The 22,962-nt window shown below is 35.4% G+C and overlaps 1 protein-coding gene across 1 annotated transcript in view; it reads right to left on the bottom strand.

The window, feature by feature from the left end:
• The window catches only part of LOC150098723 (SUN domain-containing ossification factor), a 265,907-nt gene extending 245,754 nt beyond the window's left edge, over positions 1-20,153 (bottom strand). Inside the window, exon 1 of the mRNA XM_090405371.1 lies at positions 19,971-20,153. Coding sequence (XP_090261497.1) covers positions 19,971-20,029 — 59 coding nt within the window. The 5' untranslated portion in view covers positions 20,030-20,153. The remainder of the gene's footprint in view (positions 1-19,970) is intronic.
• Positions 20,154-22,962: the final 2,809 nt, after the last annotated feature.

The raw sequence follows: 22,962 nt of genomic DNA, 5'->3' as shown, positions 1-22,962 counted from the left end.
CAAAATTGTCAACCAAAGACATTTTCATCATTATTATTATTATTCAGGCCTCCATGGAGTTAAAAGACTCATCTTGGGAGGTCCTTCCTAGAAAAAAAAGCCTATCATACCACTCCTTGAACTCGCTGACCATTCATGCTCTCAGAAATGTAATGCATTTCACGGTTCAACCATCCTCCATGCAAAGAAACCACTACTCACCCTCTTGATCATAACTTCCTTTTGTAACTTCCAGAGATGGTTCCCCTGTTCCACCAAGCAGAAGAACTCCCCAGTGTCAACCTGTAACTACCTCTCAACAGTTTAAAAGTCTAAATCATATCACCTCTCCATCTTCTATCTACCAAACTCTGCAGTCCACATTCCCTCAGCCAATCCTCATAACATTGTACAGTCCAGAAACCATCTTTGTTATCCACCTCTGTACCCTTTTCCACATTTAATTTATCCCCTTCAAATTCCTGGGGACCAAATTTTAGAACAATAGTCTAAGTGTGTTCTGATAATGGCTTTATACAATGGAATAACTCTTATCTCTGTAAGTCAGCATCCTTCTCAGTATTGCAGGAGTCCTCTGGATTACTTTAACCACCTGTGCACTACGTTCCCTGAATTTCAGGTTTCTATCAATCATCACCCCCAGATTTCATCTCCCCTACTTCCTCCAGCACAGTTCCTCCAACAGAGTATGCAGCCTACCATCAATATCCCAAACTTCAAGACTACATTTTGCTGCATTAAACTGATACCCCATTCATTTGCCCATCTGTCCAGTTTATTGAAATCTTCTTGCAGGGCTGTTACACCTGCACTGTTATTAATAACCCTTCATAGCTTCACATAATCTGCAAACAACTGAATATCCCCCATGCAATCCATTGACAATGTCACTGATATAAAGATTAAACAATACAGGTCCCAGTACTGAGCCATGTGGGACCAAACTTGGAATCTTCTGCCTCCTTGATACTTCCTTACCATACATAACTCTCTGATACATATCAGATAGCCAATACTGAATCCAGTTGACTAAACTGACATTTGCACCCTGTCAAATGCCTTTGCAAAAAAAAAAAAAAAAATGGCAGAATATGCCTTTCCCTCATCAAATGCTCTTGTCATGTTTTTTATAAAAGGCAATCACTAAAGCAAGGGGCACCCCTTAACAAATTCCTGTTGACTCTCACAGATAACATTACCTTCATCTGCCCAACACTGTATATGGTCCCTCACTAATTTCTCCAAGTTCTTAATAACTATTAAGATCTTGTCTTAATAGTTATTAAATCTATAATTTGTCACTTCCAGTCTGCTACTGCTCTTATGCAATGGCACTATCTTACCTTTCTTCCATTCCTTGAGTACCTTTCTCATAGCAAGACTTTCATTGAAAAGCCAGGATCAATAAGCTGTCAGTTCTTTAGCACATTCTCCCAAAACCCATGGCAAAATTTCATCCAGTCCCACAGCTCTATCGACACTAGAGTACTCAGTATTTGAAAAACCTTAAACCTGCTCTATCCCTCTAGTATTAAAACCTACTCTCCAGGATGAAATACTCCAATAAAGCGTTGATTGAACAACTCCACTGAGTCTCTTGCATCAGTCACTCTATTCCCATTTTTATCCCACAATGTCATTCTTCCGCAAGCATTTCTCCTCCTACTGGCCACATAACTAAAAAATTCCCTAAGATTTTATTTGGATCTTAAGGCTAATCTCTTCTCATATTCCAGTTTCACCTTCCATGCCATACTAGTCACTCTCCTGGCCTGAGTCTTTTATTCTTCATGCATCTGCTCTCCACCCCCTCTCCTTATATCTCCTTCCATAACTTATTTTTCACCTGCAGTTCCTGTTTGATAGTTTATCATCCACTTTACATCAAATTATGTCCTCTTCTTCACTCATGAAATACAGCTTACTTACTATTACTTAGAAATTTTGAATACTGTAAAAAGTTTCTGCTGAATTATTTAATCAGTTTGTGCAATGAGACAACTTTGCCACTTCAACAGTAATGTACAAAAAATAAAATTACCAATAAATGCCCAAAGTGTAACATTTTATTAATAGTGATGCAATGAGCAAAATTTACTATATGGACATATCCAGGATTTATGTTACTTTTTGGAATTGGGGGAGGAGATGCCTGATACAGTAAATCATGAAATTTTTTGCAATACTGGTACTTTAGTGACTGCATTTTCTATCATTAGGAAAAACTGAGAAGTGTTCCTTCTGAATACATTTTTGCTCCACTAAGATTAAACTAGAAATATAAAAATTTAGCACTTTTACTTTTTTGTTCTGATCGCATTTAAAGAGCCAAGACAAATTTCTTAGAACAAGTATATCTATTACAAGAAAGCATTAAAACACCAATTGCAATAATATACCTACAAAAAGTCAAAACTAATGAAGATATAGCAGAATGGAAAACTAATAAAGAATTTGTTTAAAGTTTATTTTTCACTTGGTCAGACTATAATAATTTTAGTTTAATCCTTTATCCAAGTGTGTGCAAACAAAGTTTGCACCTGAAAGTATCTTCAGGACTGGAGTAAAGGTGGTACAACACTGGGTAACTCCTTGCAAAGGTGGAGCAAGCTACCAACACTCCTATCTCAGTATCTCCCATAATGCAAAACACATATCCTTGCGGATATGTATAATGTTATGCATTAAGAGAAGGGCCACTACCCAGACTAATTTCGACCTATATTGAGGTCTCTTCAGTGGGAGCCAGGCCCAAGTGGAGATACTAAGGCAGAAGCATTAGCAAGGTCATCTACTCCTATAGGAGCTGTCAAACAGTGTGCCACCTTTTTTTAAATTATTCTGGATTTAGAGAAAGATGTTGAAAGTTTATTTTTCACTTGGTCAGACTATAATAAGACTATATAAAGGATATGTATAATGTTATGCATTAAGAGAAGGGCCACTACCCAGACTAATTTCGACCTATATTGAGGTCTCTTCAGTGGGAGCCAGGCCCAAGTGGAGATACTAAGGCAGAAGCATTAGCAAGGTCATCTACTCCTATAGGAGCTGTCAAACAGTGTGCCACCTTTTTTTAAATTATTCTGGATTTAGAGAAAGATGTTGAAAGTTTATTTTTCACTTGGTCAGACTATAATAATTTTAGTTTAATACTTTATCCAAGTGTGTGCAAACAAAGTTTACGCCTGAAAGTATCTTCAGGAGTGGGGTAAAGTGGTACAACATAAAAAGGTGGCACACCATTTGGCAGCTCCTATAGGAGGAGATGACCTTGCTAATGCTTCTGCCTTGGTATCTCCACTTGGGCCCGGCTCCGCTGAAGAGACCTCAATAAAGGTCGAAACTAGTCTGGGTAGTGGCTCTTCCCTTAATGCATAACATTATACATATCTGCAAGAAGATGTGTTTTGCATTATGGGAGATACTGAGATAGGAGTTTTGGTAGCTTGCTCCACCTTTACAAGGAGTCGCCCAGTGTTGTACCACTTTACCCCAGTCCTGAAGATACTTTAAGGCACAAACTTGCACACACATGGATAAAGGATTAAACTAAAATTATTATAATAAAGAATTTATAAGAGTGTCTGAAGTACTTAAAAACACGTTTAAAAAAAAAAAAAAAGGAAAACATGGAAAAGGGAAAAAAACAGGAAAATTCATGTTGGAGGTTTAATGGAATATTTACAGCACTAGGAAAGGATTAAAACTAATTTTAATGCTTCCAATATTTTGTCTTAATCACAGAGACATCTCCAGGGATTACAAATAACTTGGAACACACACAAAGACAATGCAATACTAAATGAAACGTGGGTGACTGAAGTCCTATCTAGTTGGTGCATCCACTATGGGTGTTTGTAAGTAGCCTAGGATGTAAATTGGGACCTCAGACAATCTGAAATTTCAGAAAGTTTTATGCATCTGTATTTAAATTCGGTTGATTTCTGAGTGCCGATACACAGATTCTAAAAACAGTCTTTCCTTTTTAAATTTACTATGGTAGGGCATGGTAATTTTTCTTCCAGGAGATCCTGTGGATTGTAATTGTGGATTGCATACACAAGATCTCCTGGAAGGAGATCCTGTGTATCCAATCCACAATTACACACAAAAAAAATGTTGCTCATCATTACAGATATATAATTAATTACACTGGAAGAACTACAAGAAACAATAGAAAATCAACTGGATTTAGGAAGCATAAATACAGAGCTTTGGAAGTAGTGGAGAATATTTATATTAGATTCTTGAAGTTAATATGTTAGAGCAAATGTAAAGTTCTATTAGAATTGTTAAAAGCTAAGGATAAGCAACACTTTTTTTTTTAGACAAGAGCTACAACCCCTACAAAACAGACAAAAAATACTGCATGCCCTAACCAATACACAGAATCAGAAAATAACTATTCCCTTGTTGAAAGTTTTTCAACTTGGTTATACTATAAATTAAAGATACCAAGAAATTATATACTTGGTTTAATCCTTTATCCAAGTGTAAGCAACAAAGTTTGCACCTGAAGTATTTTCAAGACTGGGGCAACTCGTATATAGAGGCTAATGACTTCACATCGCTTGCCTTAGTATCTCATAATGCAAAGTACATATCCTTACGAACATGTATAATGTTATGTATTATGGGAAGGGTCACTACCCAGACCGGTTTCGACCTTTATTGAGATCTCATCAACAACTATCTCTGATCCAGAGTATTTCAATAACAAGGTGCAACACCTTTTGGCTACTCGTATATGCAAGTATGACTTCTGCATTACTTCAACCTTAGTATCACCTCTAGGTCTGGCTCCCACTGATGAGACCTCAATAAAGGTCAAAACTGGTATGGGTTGTGACTCTTCCCATAATGCATAACATTATACATGTCCACAAGATATATGTTTTACATTGTGGGATACTAAGGCAAGTGATGTGACGTCATTAGCTACTATATACAAGTTGCCCTAGTCTTGAAAATACTTCAGGTGCAACCTTTGTTTGCTTACACTTGGATAAAGGAAACCAAGTATATAATTTCTTGGTATCTTTAATTTAAAACTATTCCCTTATATTCAGAATACTGAAAAGATAGCCAAAATTCTCTGCAAATATAACTCCATGCCATCAAACCACAAATTCAGTTAACTCCCTTCATCTGTTCCAAGGATCATCTTCTTGCACAACCTAGAATGTATAAAATCACATGTGACTGCAGCTTAGCTGACTTTAGACAGCCTAGTAGATCTGTTAATATCTGCCTTGAAAAAAATAACTACATCTGCAATCCTCTGTATGGCAATTATTTGCAAATTGCGATTTGTTCTCTGATGATAATGCTAGGTACAAAACTGCTGAAATATTGGTAAGTTCAATAAACTATTTTTCTTCTAGTATTGTTATATCACAAAGCACTATTATGAATCACTACAATAAAACACATCTTGCAGAGATCTGTTTCAGCTCCATCTCTTCTGTTGGTATTTTCATGGATACTATTCTACCAAACTAGTATCCATCAATTTTTCTACTTCCCTTGGGCTTGTTAAAACACAAGCAGCAGCTGCTAAACATCCCTTTACAGTCTAACTACAAGCACACCAAACCTGCTTCTCCTTTCCCTCCTTTATTCTGTTTGATTATGCTCTCTGGAATAACCTTCTACATGAAGTGTTCCCACCTTACAACCACCTGCATTAAGAGAAATGTCAATAGTTACTTCTTTCATACACTTCATCTACATTCTACACACAGCACTTATGCTATAAGTCCCTCTCTAGAGCTTTCCACATTATAATGGAAAACGAGTGACCAAATCTGAGCAACTTTATATAGGGTGGGGTGCAAATACTCCTCATCCCTAGTTGGCATATTCCTTATCAAAGTAGTAATACATTATGCAGTCTTTATGACACATGCAATGCGATGAACCACAGGTTACTACTGACCATCCTCGGATTGTGAATCTTGTTTACCAATCCTATACACAGCCTTATACCTTTGCACTCCAAAGTGAAGAGGTATAAGGTCCAAGCTAAGGTCTATTTAAATCCTCTCTAAGGGAGCTAATATCAGCATTTCTCCTTGTAATTCTCCAACTTATTTTCTGAAGATAACACAAAATCATCAGCCAATTACATGAAATATCTAACAAATAAGTTGATATTTCATTAATTAATAGAACCTGCATCACACTCATCTGATTATATATAAAGAAAGGTAATAATTCCATTTGTGGCACAGCTCTTTCCCTCCCCTCCCTCAACTTCCATAAACAACCTGTTGGCATTATGTCCTTGCCAGGTTCAAGAATAACATTGTATATATAAGACTCCCTTATCCAACACATGTTACATAATCATAAAATCCAAGTTGATTACTAAAGCAAGTGCAGGTAGCAAGTAGAAGAGCAATTTGGTACTGGAAGAAACAGCTGAATATGAAACCAAGGGGTGATCTGGGCAAATGGTAGAATAAACTCAACAAATGGAACAGAGTGAAACAAATATGGATTACATATTAACAGTAGTAGGGCAAAAGCTTTAAATCACAGAGGAAAGGTATAAATTACTTAGTGGGCAAGTCTTGGAGGAGTGAGAAATATTTGTGATGTACTTTCTAGTAATGGAATTTTAAATTAGAAAATATTGGAAAGGATTTCAGTGGGAAAAAGCTTCTTTAATAGTGTAAGTAGTTTATTCTGGGACAATGAAGTTGGAGTGAGAGCTTTTGATTAACAGAAGTTACTTTTTTGAATTTAGTCACATGCAGGAGAGACATGAAGATTGACAAAAAAGACATTAGGCAACAGGCCCAACATTGTCTTCAAAACTTTCATTTTGAAGACAATGTTAGACAAAAACAAGGAAAGGCAGTATAAGAAATATGGACATTAAGAATATACTAGGACTAGAAAGTGTTGAGGAAACATTTGTAAACTCCTGCTTGACATGAAAAGAATGAATTCAGAAAGGATACCAAGAAGAATGTATGAAATAAAAATTGACAGGGAAAGACCAAGAGGTAGATTGGAAAAGGTTAGAGAGACTAGATGATAGATTTAGAAAAAAACTGAGCTGCAACAGTGTGTGATGAAGAAAGAATAGGGGAGGCCAAAAGGAATTAGGTGAGAGATGAATGTCATCGTCCTGTGCGAGGTCACTACCCCACTTACTGGAGGCCTGAAGTGGCTTGAAAAAGTTCCATATTTGGTCTCTATAAGCAAGGTTTCCAGACTACATAAAAATAAATACAAAAATTACATAAAATTGATCAAAATAGAAAAATATATATCCCTAGCCCACCCATGGTACAAAATGTACTATATGTTTGCAAATAACATTTTATGGGTGATAGCAATATAAAAAAATAGAAAAAAAACAACTGAAGAATTTTCATCTGCCTGACCTGACAGTTTCTTTGGAAAAGTTGTTGATGAAAAGAAAGCTATAGATGAAAAAAAAAATCTGCAGAACAATTAAGAGTAGAAAATTAGAAAAATAAAACAGACCAGAAGCCCATCTCATTTCATAAATAAAATAAAATACAAGCAGCAGAAATGAGATTTCTAAGAATTAAAGGCTGTAAAAAATTAGACCATAAAAAATGAACATATCAGAAGAAAGTTTATTTTTCACTTGGTTAGAGTATAATAAATTTAGTTTAATCCTTTATCCAAGTGTGAGCAAACAAAGTTTGCGCCTGAAAGTATCTTCAGGACTGGGTTAAGGTGGTACACACCAGGGCAACTCGTTGCAAAGGTGGAGCATCTCAGTATCTCCTATAATGCAAAACACATCTCCTTGCGGATATGTCTAATGTTATGCATTAAGGGAAGGGCCACTACCCAGACTAGTTTCGACCTTTATTGAGGTCTCTTCAGTGGGAGCCAGACCCAAGTGGAGATATCAGGCAGAAGCATTAGCAGGTCATCTCTACCTATAGGAATTGCCAATTGGTGTGCCACCCTTTTTTAATAATTTACTCTGGATTTAGAGAAAGATGTTGAAAGTTTATTTTTCACTTGGTTAGAGTATAATAAATTTAGTTTAATCCTTTATCCAAGTGTGAGCAAACAAAGTTTGCGCCTGAAAGTATCTTCAGGACTGGGTTAAGGTGGTACACACCAGGGCAACTCGTTGCAAAGGTGGAGCAAGATACCAACACTCCTATCTCAGTATCTCCTATAATGCAAAACACATCTCCTTGCGGATATGTCTAATGTTATGCATTAAGGGAAGGGCCACTACCCAGACTAGTTTCGACCTTTATTGAGGTCTCTTCAGTGGGAGCCAGGCCCAAGTGGAGATATCAGGCAGAAGCCTGATAACCAAGTGAAAAATAAACTTTCAACATCTTTCTCTAAATCCAGAGTAAATTATTAAAAAAGGGTGGCACACCAATTGGCAATTCCTATAGGTAGAGATGACCTGCTAATGCTTCTGCCTGATATCTCCACTTGGGCCTGGCTCCCACTGAAGAGACCTCAATAAAGGTCGAAACTAGTCTGGGTAGTGGCCCTTCCCTTAATGCATAACATTAGACATATCCGCAAGGAGATGTGTTTTGCATTATAGGAGATACTGAGATGGGAGTGTTGGTAGCTTGCTCCACCTTTGCAACGAGTTGCCCTGGTGTGTACCACCTTAACCCAGTCCTGAAGATACTTTCAGGCGCAAACTTTGTTTGCTCACACTTGGATAAAGGATTAAACTAAATTTATTATATCAGAAGAAAATAGACAAACTACCAGAACAGAATGGATTCTGAAAAGGCCAATCTTGTACAGACTCAATTTTTCCCTTTAAAATTATTAATCAAAAAGAAACATATATAGCCTTCATTGATTACAAAAAAAAAAAAAAGCCTTTGATAAAATTAATAGACAAAAATTATTTAAAATAGTAACCAATGTAAATATACCAAATCAGCTGCTACAGTCTATTCAAGAAATATACACAGGGAATAAAATAAGTCAAATTAGAACAAATGTCAGAATGGAAAGACATATCAAGGAGGATGACCAGGATGTACCCTATTGTCTCTATTTAAAAAAAAAAAAATAAATAAATATATATATATATATATAAAGATAAGCCGAAATTTGAAACGTTTTTATTCAAGTTTTGAAATGTCCAACAATGTGTTTGCCTTCATGAGACAACAATTTGTTAAGCTGATAAGCAGAAGGATTAAAGATAAGCTGAAATTTGAAACGAAATTTGTCACATCTTCATTGTTTTGAAACGTCTAACGATGTGTTTGCCTTCATGAGACAACAATTTGATCGTTTCAGGATTACAACAATCAAACTCATTGTTGACCATTAGAACAAAACGTTATGCTAATTTCAGTATTCATTACTGAAATTAGCATAACGGCACCAAGGAGGGCATAGCGCTTCCCTAGTGTGTGTGTGTGTGTGTGTGTGTGTGTGTGTGTTAAAGATACCAAGAAATTTTATACTTGGTTTTAATCCTTTTTCCCAAATAAGCAAAACAAAGTTTTGCACGTGAAATATATTCATTTCTGAGCTACTTATATATATAGATGCTAATGACTTCATATCAATTACCTTACCCATGTAGTGGCCCTTTCCTATTATGCATTGTATTATATATATATATATTATATAAAGCACACACCCTTGAAAAAGGGTGTGTGCTTTGCATACTTTGGAAACGGATTAAAACCAAGTATAAAATTTCTTGGTATCTTGAATGTATACTACACCCAATATTAAAAAAAAAAAACCTTTCTACATACACACACGTTTAAAATTATTAACTGACTTAAACACGGAGAAAAAATTACAAGAGATTTAATAAGGTTCCACTACTAGAAAACAACATCTTAAAAATATTGTACTTTAGACAAAACAGTTTAGAACAAGTATATTTTATTTATTTATATATATATATATTTCAGGTCATTTTATATATATAAAACGATCTGAAAACAGAATAACCTATTCAGTATGCAAATAAACCCATAAATAAAGACAGATATACTATTATTTGGAGATGATCAAATTGTATTAGCTACATAAGATGATCTACAGAGGTGAGTAAAATCATTAAATGAAATTTCAGAACAATATAATAAGAATATCAAAAGTAAAGACAAAAATAATGGCTTTCAAAGGAGAAAACTCAAGAAGCAATATAGTGATAGATAAAAAAATATTAGAACAAGTAAATACTTCAAATGCTTGGGATGTGACATATCATATGAAGATAAGAAAGGTATAGATGTTAAAATATTAAAATTTTGTTCAAGTACAATGACATATAACATATTTAAGTCGTCCCTTTAAGCCATCCAATAAAATTGAATTTCATATTGAAAAGAAGAACATGTAAGAAAGTAAAGAGAATAAAAGTTGGAGCAGCTCTCAGATGTGAACTATCGACTAAAATACACAAATATTATTAAAAAAAAATGAAAGAGTTTGAGACCAGGAACCGAACTTCGGAGATTCAGTGGCAAGTCCTGAAGAAAACACTGATTCAGCCAGAGAGGCATGTGGTGAGGTTGTGTGTAAGGATAGAAAAATCAGAACTCCATGGAAGTTAAAGAGACAGTGAAGGGAAAGAAGAAAGAATATCAAAAGTTCCTGGCAAATAATTCAGCTTGTCCTCTTAGAAAATACAGACAAATGTAAGAAAGCTAAACACTGTGTAAAACTGCTAAACAAAAGTCATGGGAGGACTTTGCCAAGAACACAGAAAATAAATATCACAAAGGTAGCAAGATATTCTGGAGGTTGTTGAAGAAGTTCAGAAATGGAAGAAAGAGTGCTGTATAAGGAATTACAGATGATAAAGGTGACATGAAAACAGGAGAAAAAGATATCCTTGAAATATGGAGTAATTACTTTGAAAAACTGCTAAATGAAACAAGCAGTGATGACAGCACAGTGATAAAAAACTGACTAGGCATGCAGTCAGGAATACATATCCATACTTGAAGTAGAAAAAGCCATCAAAAGCCTGAAATTTGGAAAGGCAGCAGGAGTAGATGATATTCGACCAGAAATGCTCAAGTATGGAGGTATAAAAGTCATGCAGTGGCTGCACTACATAGTTCAGAAGGCCTGGAGAGAGGGATGAATTCCAGATGATTGGAGTAGAGCTCTCATAGTACCCATATATAAAAAAGGAAATAAAACTGAATGTGAGAATTATAGACACATTTCATTACTGAGTGTTCCTGGTAAGATATATTCAAGTATACTTGAGAAATGTTTGGAAGGATTATGGAAGAACAAGTTGGATCCAATCCAAATAGAGGGCATCACAGATTTTCACTTTACAACAGATAATTGAGAAATTATGGGAATTTAACAAAGATCTGTGTTTAAGATTTGTCGATCTGGAAAAGGCATATGATAAGGTGCCAAGAGAGAAGCTATTCAATACACTACAGTGGTGTTAACGGGGCATTATATCAAGCAATACTTAGTCTTTATTTGAGTTGTAAGTCAGCAGTTAGAATTGAAAGAAGTACAGGAAGATGGTTTAATGTTAAATCTGGTGTGAGACAAGGATGTACATTATCCCCTCTGTTATTCATTATCTATATGGATCACATTATGAAGGAAAGTGGTATTATACCTGATATCAAAATTGGAGGTGTTAATCTCAGCTCTTTGCTTTATGCGGATGATGTCATACTTCTAAATAAATCCGCTACAAGTCTGCAAGATTCCATGACTAAATTGAATAACTGTTGTAATAGATATGGTATGAACGTCAGCATTAAAAAAGACAAAGACAATGAAAATAGGCAGAAACATTGAAAATATCAACTGCATTATGAATGGAGAACTTATAGAACAAGTAAAACATTTCAGCTACTTAGGCATGATTTTTAATAAAGATGGTAAGTTAAACATGGAAATAGACAACAGAATCAACAAAGCTGGTATGGTAGGAAGCCAAATGAATAAATTTATATGGAATAAGAGAGAAATTAGCCAAAACACTAAATTATCTGTATACAAGACAGTGTTTAAACTAATTTTAATTTATGGATCTGGGAGCTGGGTTAGCAATAAAACACTTGACCAAAGACTAGAGACTACAGACATGAGAGTTCTGAGAAAGTTTAAGGGCATGAATAGATGGCATCAATGGCAATATCATATTAAAAATGAGGATATTAGGAAAGAACTTGATATTGTCAGCATCCAAGAATGCATTATTATTATGTGACACCTCCAGAGAGTCCAAAGACTCATCAAGGGAGAGTGTGCCAACAGTGAACAATTGTACCCCTTCCAACCACTAACCGCACTCAAACTTGCTTAACTTTTTGTGAGCCATTAGTAGCAGAGGCTTTACCAATCGACCAACCTTTGCTAGATTAGGAGAGCTAATTTCAGGTGGTATGGTCACTTAAACAGAATGCGAGAAGAAAGATTAGCAAACCAAGTGTTCTCTGCCAGGTTGGCAGGAAAACGACCCAGAGGAAGACCAAGATATAGGTGGATTGATACAGTAAAAAGTGCCTTAGAAGAAAGAAATAAGACAAATAAGACCTGATAATATTCTAGTCTTGACATTTAACAGGCTGATTTGGAGAAAAATTTTAGATAGGAAGTTAGTAATGATATAAATTTTTCATGTAGTACTATCATATCTTGTACACCCCCCTTTGAGGGTATATATCAGGAATTTGATGATGAAGTCATCCCTGGTACAAAAACACACCAGAATCAGACTATATAATATCCTGTGTAAACCAACTGTATTATATGGAAGTGAAACATGGACCATAAAAACGAAGAATGAAAAATGGACTTAAGCAGCAGAAATGAAATTTCTCAGAAAAACAGCTGTATATACCCAGTGGGACCATTAGACAAATGAAGAAATTTTACAATCCCTGAATAAAAAACCAATGAACTACTATAAAAGTAAATATAAGCAAAAATAGTTACAATATCTGAATTGAATGGACAATAGCAGACCACCAAAAATACTATACAGATATAACATAAATGGAAAAAGAATTGAAAGACCAAGAAAGTGATGGCATGAGACTAAAACAGGCCACTTGGCCTAAAATCCATGACAGAAAGATCAGAAGAAAATTATATGCGCACGCACACACACACACACACACACACACACACACACACACACATAGTTTAAATGAAAATATCAAAGAAATCTGAGAGAAATGGAAGCCCATTTTGTTTAAGATGGAAAGAAACTACGACCTATATAAATTAATACATTTTCGAAAATTATGGAGACAACTACCATGTTTGAGTAAAACTTTAGTTTAATTTGTTTAAGTTAAGGGATATTACATCCCATATTGTTTCTTAGCCGAATAAGAAACTCAAAGAGTTTCATGCCGAATATAGAAACTATATATCCCTTAACTTAAACAAGTTATGTCGCCGAATTTGAAGCCTTTGGCTCTTCATATAATTAGTAACTTTAGTTTAATATAAACTAAAATCCACTTTCGACGTTTCGACCTTTATATCAAGGTCATCTTCTGGAGCATATGCACTATATACAGAAAAGAAGCTACACTACAATCTACATGGTTTGTTAAAGATACTGACCAACCGTTACAACAATTATTGGCCTGACCTCTGGTGAAAAAAAAATAAATAAATAAAATAAAATAAGAAATGAAAAATAAAAATATACATCAATGCTAGAGTCCTATTATTAATATTATCTACTGGTTGTAAAATTACACTGGGAGCAACAGTAAGTCTGTGTGTGTATATATATTAACACAATGATCATACATATACATTCCAACCATTTGGTATGGAATGGTTTCCAATACTGGCTGAAGATTTCCTAGAGCCCTGACGTATGCTGGATACTACGTATTAGGTGGGTTGAATGTGTGCCATCCAGATTCTTGGAATTTTTTTTGTGATGTGGTGGTATGAATTAGCATGTATGTATTGGCCAGTGTGTGTCAGTTTGCAGTAGACCATGAAGGATAGACTGCCTGAAGGAAGACGTGTGACCAGTGTATCCAGGAACAGGAGTGAGTTGTGATTTTCAATTTCGATGGTAAATTGTATGCGTTCATGTTGTTTGTTCAGGTGGCTAAGGAATGTGTTTAGCATTTGTCGCCCATGCGGCCAGATAATGAACACATCATCAATGTATCTAAGCCACACTGTACGTTTTAGAGTGGCAGAATCAAGAGCACTTTGTTCAAAAGTTTCCATATAGAAGTTAGAGATTGGGGGGGGGGGGAAATAGTGGCGAGCCCACGGCTGTACCTTCTTTTTGTAGGTAAAATTTATTTTGGCACACGAAGTAACTGGACCATAGTACGTGGGCAAAGAGGGCCGTAATGTCGGGCGGAAATTTGTTCCGTAGTAGAAGGATTGTGTCATTGATTGGGACATTTGTGAAAAGGGCAGAGACGTCGACTGACAATAAATATATAAATACATAAATCCTTCATAACATAAATCCTTCAATTGTATGCATTCATGTTGTTTGTTCAGGTGGCTAAGGAATGTGTTTAGTGTTTGTCGCCCATGCGGCCAGATAATGAACACATAGTCAACGTATCTAAGCCACACTGTAGGTTTTAGAGTGGCGAAATCAAAAGCACTTTGTCCCAACTTTCACAGAAGTTGGGACATCTGTGAAAAGGGCAGAAACGTCAAAACTGACTAACATAAATATATAAATACATAAATCTATATAAATTAATAGAAATCAAAATCAAAAATGAGAGGAAGACCAATTACAAAATGGAAAGCTACTTAAGACTTCTTATGTACACTACCATTACAAAGCTTGTTCTTTATTTTTGTATACTTTTTGATGTCAATTGGGGGGGGGGGGGGTAAGCTTTATGAAACATGTCTTTATGTGATTTAAATTGAAGAAACATTAAATCATGTAAAAATTTACATGAATTGAAGAAACATTAATATAGTAGTAATCAAAAGCAACATCAGATAGGCTCTCCTCAAATCCTTATAGTATTACAAATATTTAAAAATTAAAAAAATTTTCACAGCATACTAATACATAATCACATTTTCAAGAATGAAAGGCAGCAAGTAATTTGGCAACAGCATATTGCAAATATCTCTCCATTGCTGAATGTATAGTTATTCATGCATTTTTGTATTTGCTATTTTTATTTTTTTATTATTTCTTTTTTTATACATGATCATTGTTATTCTAGTTGTTTAAAATACTATTCTACTTCCACATTACACTAAAATGGATATAATACTATAAATAGGATGTCATCCATCTTGAAACAAAAACAAATCATTTTATATTACATAAAGAAAAACTAATGCTTAAAATAAATAAGAGGAATGCTGCTCTACTCATCACCCAACATTGCACATTTCCAATAACAGGTGTAATATGTAAACATTGTAGATAAAAATGCATGCCATGCTGTTTAGAAAATGTTTTTTGAAAAAGTATGTATATTTCATTGCTCAAGTAAATAATCATCCTGCTCGCTAGATGCTTGAAATAATTCCATGTTTGGTCTTAAAGCAGCGTTTCTAGATTAATTATCTAACCTTAATCCACAACACCCCATGGTAGTAATTCCATAACATTACATTTTTTTCATGGCAAGGATTCACATAAATTATGTAAATCACACTTATGAATCATATTTATGTGATTCACATAAATTATGTAAATCAGTGCTGCACATTAAAAATGTATATTAAAATACAATTAAAAATTATATCAGAAACATGATCTGATGATGAACATTGTGTTATTCTATAAATAAGGTTCTTTGCAAATAGAAATCATAAATGTTAGCAATAAGTCAATATATTTAACTTGTTCATGATGGGAATTTAACTATTATTATTTGACACCTCCAGGGAGTCCTAAGACTCATCGAGGGAGGGTACCTACTCTACAACTCTGTCTCTCCACCACTCAACCTCATCCACAAACTGCCTCATCTACACCAATGCCACTACTGTCCACCATCACCACTATTATTTTCACAGGCAATCACAAACATCCATGCCCACGGCAGGATTCGAACCTGCAACCTTTTGGCTGGAGAATGGATATGCTAACCACTCGACCAACCAGGCTAGCAAAAGGTTTTCATAAGATTGATGCAGGGGAAATGTTTCAGCTGTGTGATAGTGATGGAAGAACAAGAGGTCATCCCTGGAAATTAAGGAAAAATGTGGTTAACAAGGGTGTGAGAATGAGAACTATCATGAGGCTATTTGTTCAAATGTTGGTCAACTTAGATAAGCCAAAGGAATTGATAAAAAGAAAATGTTGCAATGATGACTGTTAGCAAAACAGCAGGGTTAGTTGGTGCAAGCTGTTTATTTCTGTCAGAGCATCTGCCTCTTTTATAATGATATGAATTAACTGAGCAAAAGCATAAAAACATTCTTTCAATACCAGTAAATGGATCATGTAAACATAACTAGCTTAAATAATGGTAATCTTTTTTGGTTAATTTAAACCATGAATATTTAAAATAGTTATGTTTAGTAGCATGTAAAATTATTGTTATTATTCATGCTTCCATGGAATCAAGAGACTCATCACAGGAGGTCCTTCCTAGGAAACAAAGTCTCTCATGCCACTCCTTGACCGTTCTTGCTCTCACCACTATCAGGCAATGCATTCCACAGTTCTACCACCTTCTACACAAAGAAACCACTCCTTATCCTCTTGCTCACAGCTTCCTTTTGTACTTTCCAGGGATGGCCCCTTGTCATCGCTGCCCAGTGTCCGCCCTGTAACTGCCTCTCAACAGTTTAAAATTCTCGATCATATCACCTCTCCTTCTATCCACCAAACTCTGCAGTCCACCTTCCCTCAGCCGATCCTCACAATTAGCATTGTACAGTCCTTAAACCATCTTTGTTATCTGTCTTTGCACCCTTTCTACAGTTAATTTATTCCGTTCAAATCCTGGGGACCAAATTTGAAAACAATAGTCTAAATGTGGTCTCATCAGGGTCATATACAATGGAATGATAACTCTTCTATCTCTGCAGGTCAGCATCCTTCTCAGTATTGCAGCAATCCTCTGGGTTACCTCCTTCACCTTTGTAATATGCCTCCTGAATTTCAGTTTTCTATCAATCATCACCTCCAGATCTCGTCTCCAGTACAGCTCCTCCAATCAAGTGTGCAGCCTCCCAAATGTCTAGACAAATTAGTTCAGCAAGTATGAAGTGAGAGATTTTAATTATTGTAATATAGATTGGAAAGAGAATCAGCATATGGAAATAAAGAATATTAGGTGTTTCAACATTGTCACATCAAAATTGATTCATCCATTTTGTTTTTCATGTAGATGGATGGACAAACAAGTATGATGTAGCTAGCAGATGTTGGCTTCAAATATGCCTAAAAAACAGCTTTTTTCAACTTCTTCAACAAAAAAAGGTCAACATTTATTTATTTTTTCTCTCTCCAGGAGTACTTAATATTTCAAATTATGGAATTAAGTACTCTGGAATTTAAGTATAGAATATTAATGCTACAGTTATTTGGTACAAATAGCATTATATTGTGTAATGTTTAGTCTATATTTGAGTTGTAAGTCAGCAGTTAGAATTGAAGGAGGTACAGAAAGATGGTTTGATGTTACATGGGTGTGTGACAAGGGTGTACATTATCTCCACTGGTATTTATCATCTATATGGATCATATCATGAGAAGGAAAGTAGTATTAAATTTGATATCAAAATCAGATGTTAATCTTGGCTCTTTACTTAATGCAAATAATGCCATACCTCTAAATAAATCTAGTACAAGTCTGCAGAATTCCATGAGTAAATTGTACAGAATAACTGCTGTAATATATTTGGTATGAACACCAGCCATAAAAAGACAGACAAAAATAGGCAAAAACACCGAAAACATCAACTGCACCCAGAATGAAGAACCTATGGAACCAGTATAATATTTCACTATTGAGGCACAATTTTTAGTGAAGATGGCAAATTAGATATGGAAATACAGAAATGGTAGGAAGTCAGCTGAATACAAATTATATGGAATAAGAAAGAAATTAGTCAAAACACTAGATAAGCTGCATACAAGAAAGATAGTGCTCAAATTGATTTTAACTTATGGATATGAGACCTGGGTTAAAAATAACGCACTTGATTAAAAACTGGAGACCACAGATATGGGCGTTCTGAAAAAGAGATTGATGCCATCTGTTTATTCCTCTAATCGCATTAAAAATAATATCAGGAAAGAACTCAATATTGTTAGCATTCAGTAATGTGCTAGCATAGCTAATCTAAGGTGGTGTGGTTACTTATACAGAATTGAAGGAAAGGTTAGAAAAAACAGACATTGTTGCCAGAATGGTAGGGAAAACATCCAGAAGAAAACCAATATCTGTGTGGATCAATACAGTAAAAAATGCCTTAGAAAACAGAATAGAAATCTAATAATACTGGAATCTTGACAGATAGATTAATTTTGAGGAAAATTGTTGAGAGGAAGCTAGTAATGATGTAACTTTTTCATGTAGCACTATCACAAATCTTCCTGTATACCAATGAGATTATATATCAAGAATTTGATGATGACTATTAAGTATTATGAAAGGTAATAAAATAACAAGACAAGATTTCAAAGTGTTTTTGAGAGAATTTGCAAAACATTTGACAGTTTGTTTAGATCAGTTATTTAATTATTCTTGCAATTGGAAGTCTTCCAAGAATAAAGATAAGATGCATTTTTCAGGTGCTTCTATGTGCAATTCTCATGAACTGGCTTCAGTTCATGAGAATTATTCTTCCACTAGCTCAAAGTTATATATCGAATTCTTGATATATAACTTTATTGGTGTACAGGATATTATGATAGTACTACATGAAAAAGTAACATCATTACTAGCTTCCTCTCAGCAATTTATATATAAAGCTGCTGTCAAACATTCATGTGCAATCCTACTTTTAACCGACCAACCTAATTTTATGTCTTTCATTCCACCCCATCTCTGTCCTCTAGAAGAACCTTTCTCATGTAGCAGTGTCTAAGGACTGTGAACCACCTGCTATTTAAAAAGCATCAATAGGTTCCTTTAATTTTTTGCTCATACACCAGCAGTGTGGGTTTGCAACCTATCATGTGTGGGATTAATATACATTATTTAAAAAAAAAAGAAAAATATATTTACTAAATGAAAAACTGCAACCAAAATCCTAAATGTGTTATTTATTACATAACTTAGTAAATAATTTTAATTTATATGTGCACATAATGCTGGAATAATATGTTGCAGATACTAGAAATACTCAACTGCAATATAATACCCGATCAGTAGCATGATGAACTTAAGCTGGAGTGAAAAACAAGCGTTTAAGACAGCAATTAGGATAGGTAACAGTGAACCTCTTGAAGAAAAATTAAATTCATTTTTCAGGTAGTAAATATTGTATAAAAGCTTTTCAGAATATTGGAATATTAATCAATACTAAATGATCATCTGTGGTGCGGAGTGGAGTGGCTAATCCCTGATCCCCCCCCCCAAATAATGAAAACACTCGTGAAATGAATTAAACCACCTACTATCAGCTGATTTGAAACCTATGGTAAACAGTTGAAATAAACACAAAAACCGGCATATACTGCTGTTGCCAGATGTTTCACTAAAAATATAGCGATACCTAGAATTTAAATTTCAAGTCAGTAAAACAAATCCAAATAAATCTGGACGCAAAACCTGCAAGTTTTCTTTCAAAAATTAAAACAAACTTTCTATGACAGATTGACTGAGATCCAGCTGCTTGTTGGGGGGGGGGGGGTAAATTTCCGAATTAATTAGAAAATAAGTGGGTTATCTAGGTGGATTTTTAAAACTTTTTTTTAAATTTAAAATGCCAATCATAATCACAACAAATACATTTTTTTCATGGGGGAAAAAAAAAGACCTCACCAAACAAACGAAATTTTATATGGATTTCTTTAAAGGTTACTTCTTAAAACTTACCCTAAAAGATACAAGCTATAGAATATGAATAATGTTCTTATTCTCTCACTATTCTTCATAATTTCGTATATCTTGCTTTTCTTTAACCATTCTCAAGATTTAACATGAAACTAATCTTTAAACCAACGGCATAACAGTGCACACATACAAGTAAAGGCATTCACACTCGTACATGCTAAGGCTCTACCGTTCTTAACTGACGTGTATTAGAATACACACAAAAAGGATAGAGTGCCACCTAACAATCAAATATCGAATTAGAGATCACAGCAAACATTATTTTCGATAATATACGTTGAGTTTCTTGGCTGTCACACAACGGAAGGAAGAATTTAGATGCAAAGAATGGAATTAAGACAACATTAGTACTCTACTCACTATACGTTAAGAACATCCCCTAAATCATAATGTTAGAAAGTTTTCTTTCGTTTGAATTTAAGAAAAACATGGTGAACGTTATGTTATCATATATCACGAAAACTTCCATGCAGCTCGATTATAAATTAAAGATACCAAGAAATTATATACTTGGTTTAATCCTTTATCCAAGTGTAAGCAAACAAAGATTGCACCAGAGTATTTTCAGGACTGGGGAAACTCGTGGTAAAGGTGGTGTGACTTCAGATCACTTGCCTTAGTATCCTATAATTCAAAGCACATCTCTTTGCGGACATGTGTAATGCCATGCATTATGGGAAGGGTCACTACCCAGAGTTGCCAAAAGGTCACTACCTTTTGACAACTCGTATATAATAACATGACTTCTGCATTACTTCAACCTTGATATCATCTCACCTCTGCGTCTGGCTCCCACTGATGTGTTTTTGTGCAGAAGTGGTTGTGGCAAGTGGTTGTGGCTATAGCCAATGAAGTTTTAACCGAGGCTCGGCTATTGCTGTTTCCGGGTCTGGCTCTCAAGGATATGCTTCTGCGCAGAAGGGGCAGTGAGATATGAGACAGGGAAAACCCTACCCCCAAGCAGACTCTTCTTGGGGGTAGGGTTTTGCCTCTCTGAGTGGGGCCACCGCTGAGATAATGCTCTGCTTGGTGGTGGGGTGAGCCTGCCAGTAGGGGAGCCAACACTGAATTAAATGATCACTCAGATCGCTCATTGTTGGGTGATCTGAGTGATCGCACGAGTTCTTGGAGAGGTAACCCCCACACTTAAACAGGGAAACTGGTCTGTGTAGTGACCCTTCCCATAATGCATAGCATTATAGGAAGATAACGTCTCCAAGGAGATGTGCTTTACATTATGGGATATGGGATATTAAGGCAAGTGATGTGAAGTTATACCACCTTTACCACGAGTTGCCCCAGTACTGAAAATACATCAGGCGCAAACTTTTTTTGCTTCCACTTGGATAAAGGATTAAACCAAGTATATAATTTCTTGGTATCTTTAATTTATAGAATTTTCTCTCACAGAATCGTAAGTGGAACAGTTTGTCGGTTAGAGTAGTGAGTGCATCTAGTGGAAATTAGTTCAAGAGAAGGTATGTCAGTGTGTGTGTGGTTATCTGTATTTTTATGTTGCTTCCACCCACAAAAAGGTTATTTGCTAACTTTTACTATATTTTGTACCATGGATGGGCTAACGCTTTTTATTTCTGCATAAGGAGTAGGTGAGGCCATTTTAAACCCTATCCTGCTTTTGGAGACTGAGGGGGATGTTCACTCTCCACTGGTAGCTAATCAGAGATAGCTGACCCAAGACTATCACTAATTATACATGACATTCGGTGAAGAGAGGCGGCCGAGAAGTGGTCCTTAATCCTGACACTATGTTTACTGTCTGAAAATACTATGGGTTCTAGGGTCAATTTTCCTGAGTTCCCCGGAATAAAAACCCGAGTTTTTGGGACAAGAAACCCCATTTGCTTGTGCCAGAGATCGATTAATTCGGAAACCGGTCGAAAAAAGGCTTAGTAAAAGTTCCTCTAGTCTGCGAATGGAATTGAACTTGCAATGTTCTTTCTTCGGATGGTCCATGGACGGCACACACATTACTTCCACTGAGCTACACTTCAGCGTATCTCAGTGGAAGTAGTTCATTTCACTCTCTCATTGATCAAAGTGCACTGCAGCTGAATTTTGGAGAGATATTATGTAAACAAATGTTTCTTCGGTTTTTATTTATGCATCTCATTTCTTTGTATTTGTTTTTTACATACTCTGGAAATCCTACTCTAGAGACCAAATATGGAACGTTTTCCAGCCACTTCAGATCTCCAGTAAGTAGGGCAGTGATGAAAGCAGGGGCGCACCAGCAGTGTCCGGCGCCTGTGTGCAAAACTTTAGTTGGCGCCCCTATACTCCTTCTCCAATAAAAAAACACTTTATAAAAACGTTATTTTTAATATTTGATGCCAATAAAGTGAGTATTTCATTTTGAATTTCATCTCCTAAATAGGAGGGCATATTTTTAAAATCAGGATCATTAGCTACACGTAGCATGTGTTCCAATATAAAAGGATCAAATTTTTCTAACATCTCAATGCAATTTTAAAAAAATTGCCATTGTTGCGATCATAAAGTTTATTACTTTTATCACGAAGAACTAGATTTTGTTTGCCTAAAATCTGTACTACAAAAATTGTTATTTTGATAACTTCATACCAAGGCCTTATCAGCCAACTCTCCTTACTTTATGACCCTTGTGCTATTAGAGTACTCGAGGGCCATGGGGTCTTTTCATTTCTGGCCTTACAACTATGTCCTCTCTATAAACCTTACTATATTACTTCTATAATCTACCCTTTCCCCTTCAATATACCCTATTCCTCCTATGGGTTTAAATTCGGAAGAAGGCAAGTTCAGAAACCTTAAGGTAGCAGCCCTACCATTGAACTATTCCATCGTCAGGCTAGTCCCCTGACATGGAAAACATAACCATACTTGTAAGCTGACAGAAAAAGATAAGCGGATTGAATCTATGGGAAACGACCCTAGAATGGAAAAGGGAAAACGAAAATGGAAACGACAAAATATA

Source organism: Typopeltis vanoorti, chromosome 15, assembly GCF_054136105.1.
Source record: "Typopeltis vanoorti isolate ZY-2024b chromosome 15, IOZ_Tvanoo_1.0, whole genome shotgun sequence".
NCBI lineage: Eukaryota > Metazoa > Arthropoda > Arachnida > Uropygi > Thelyphonidae > Typopeltis > Typopeltis vanoorti.
This window is presented reverse-complemented; position numbering and strand designations above follow the sequence as displayed.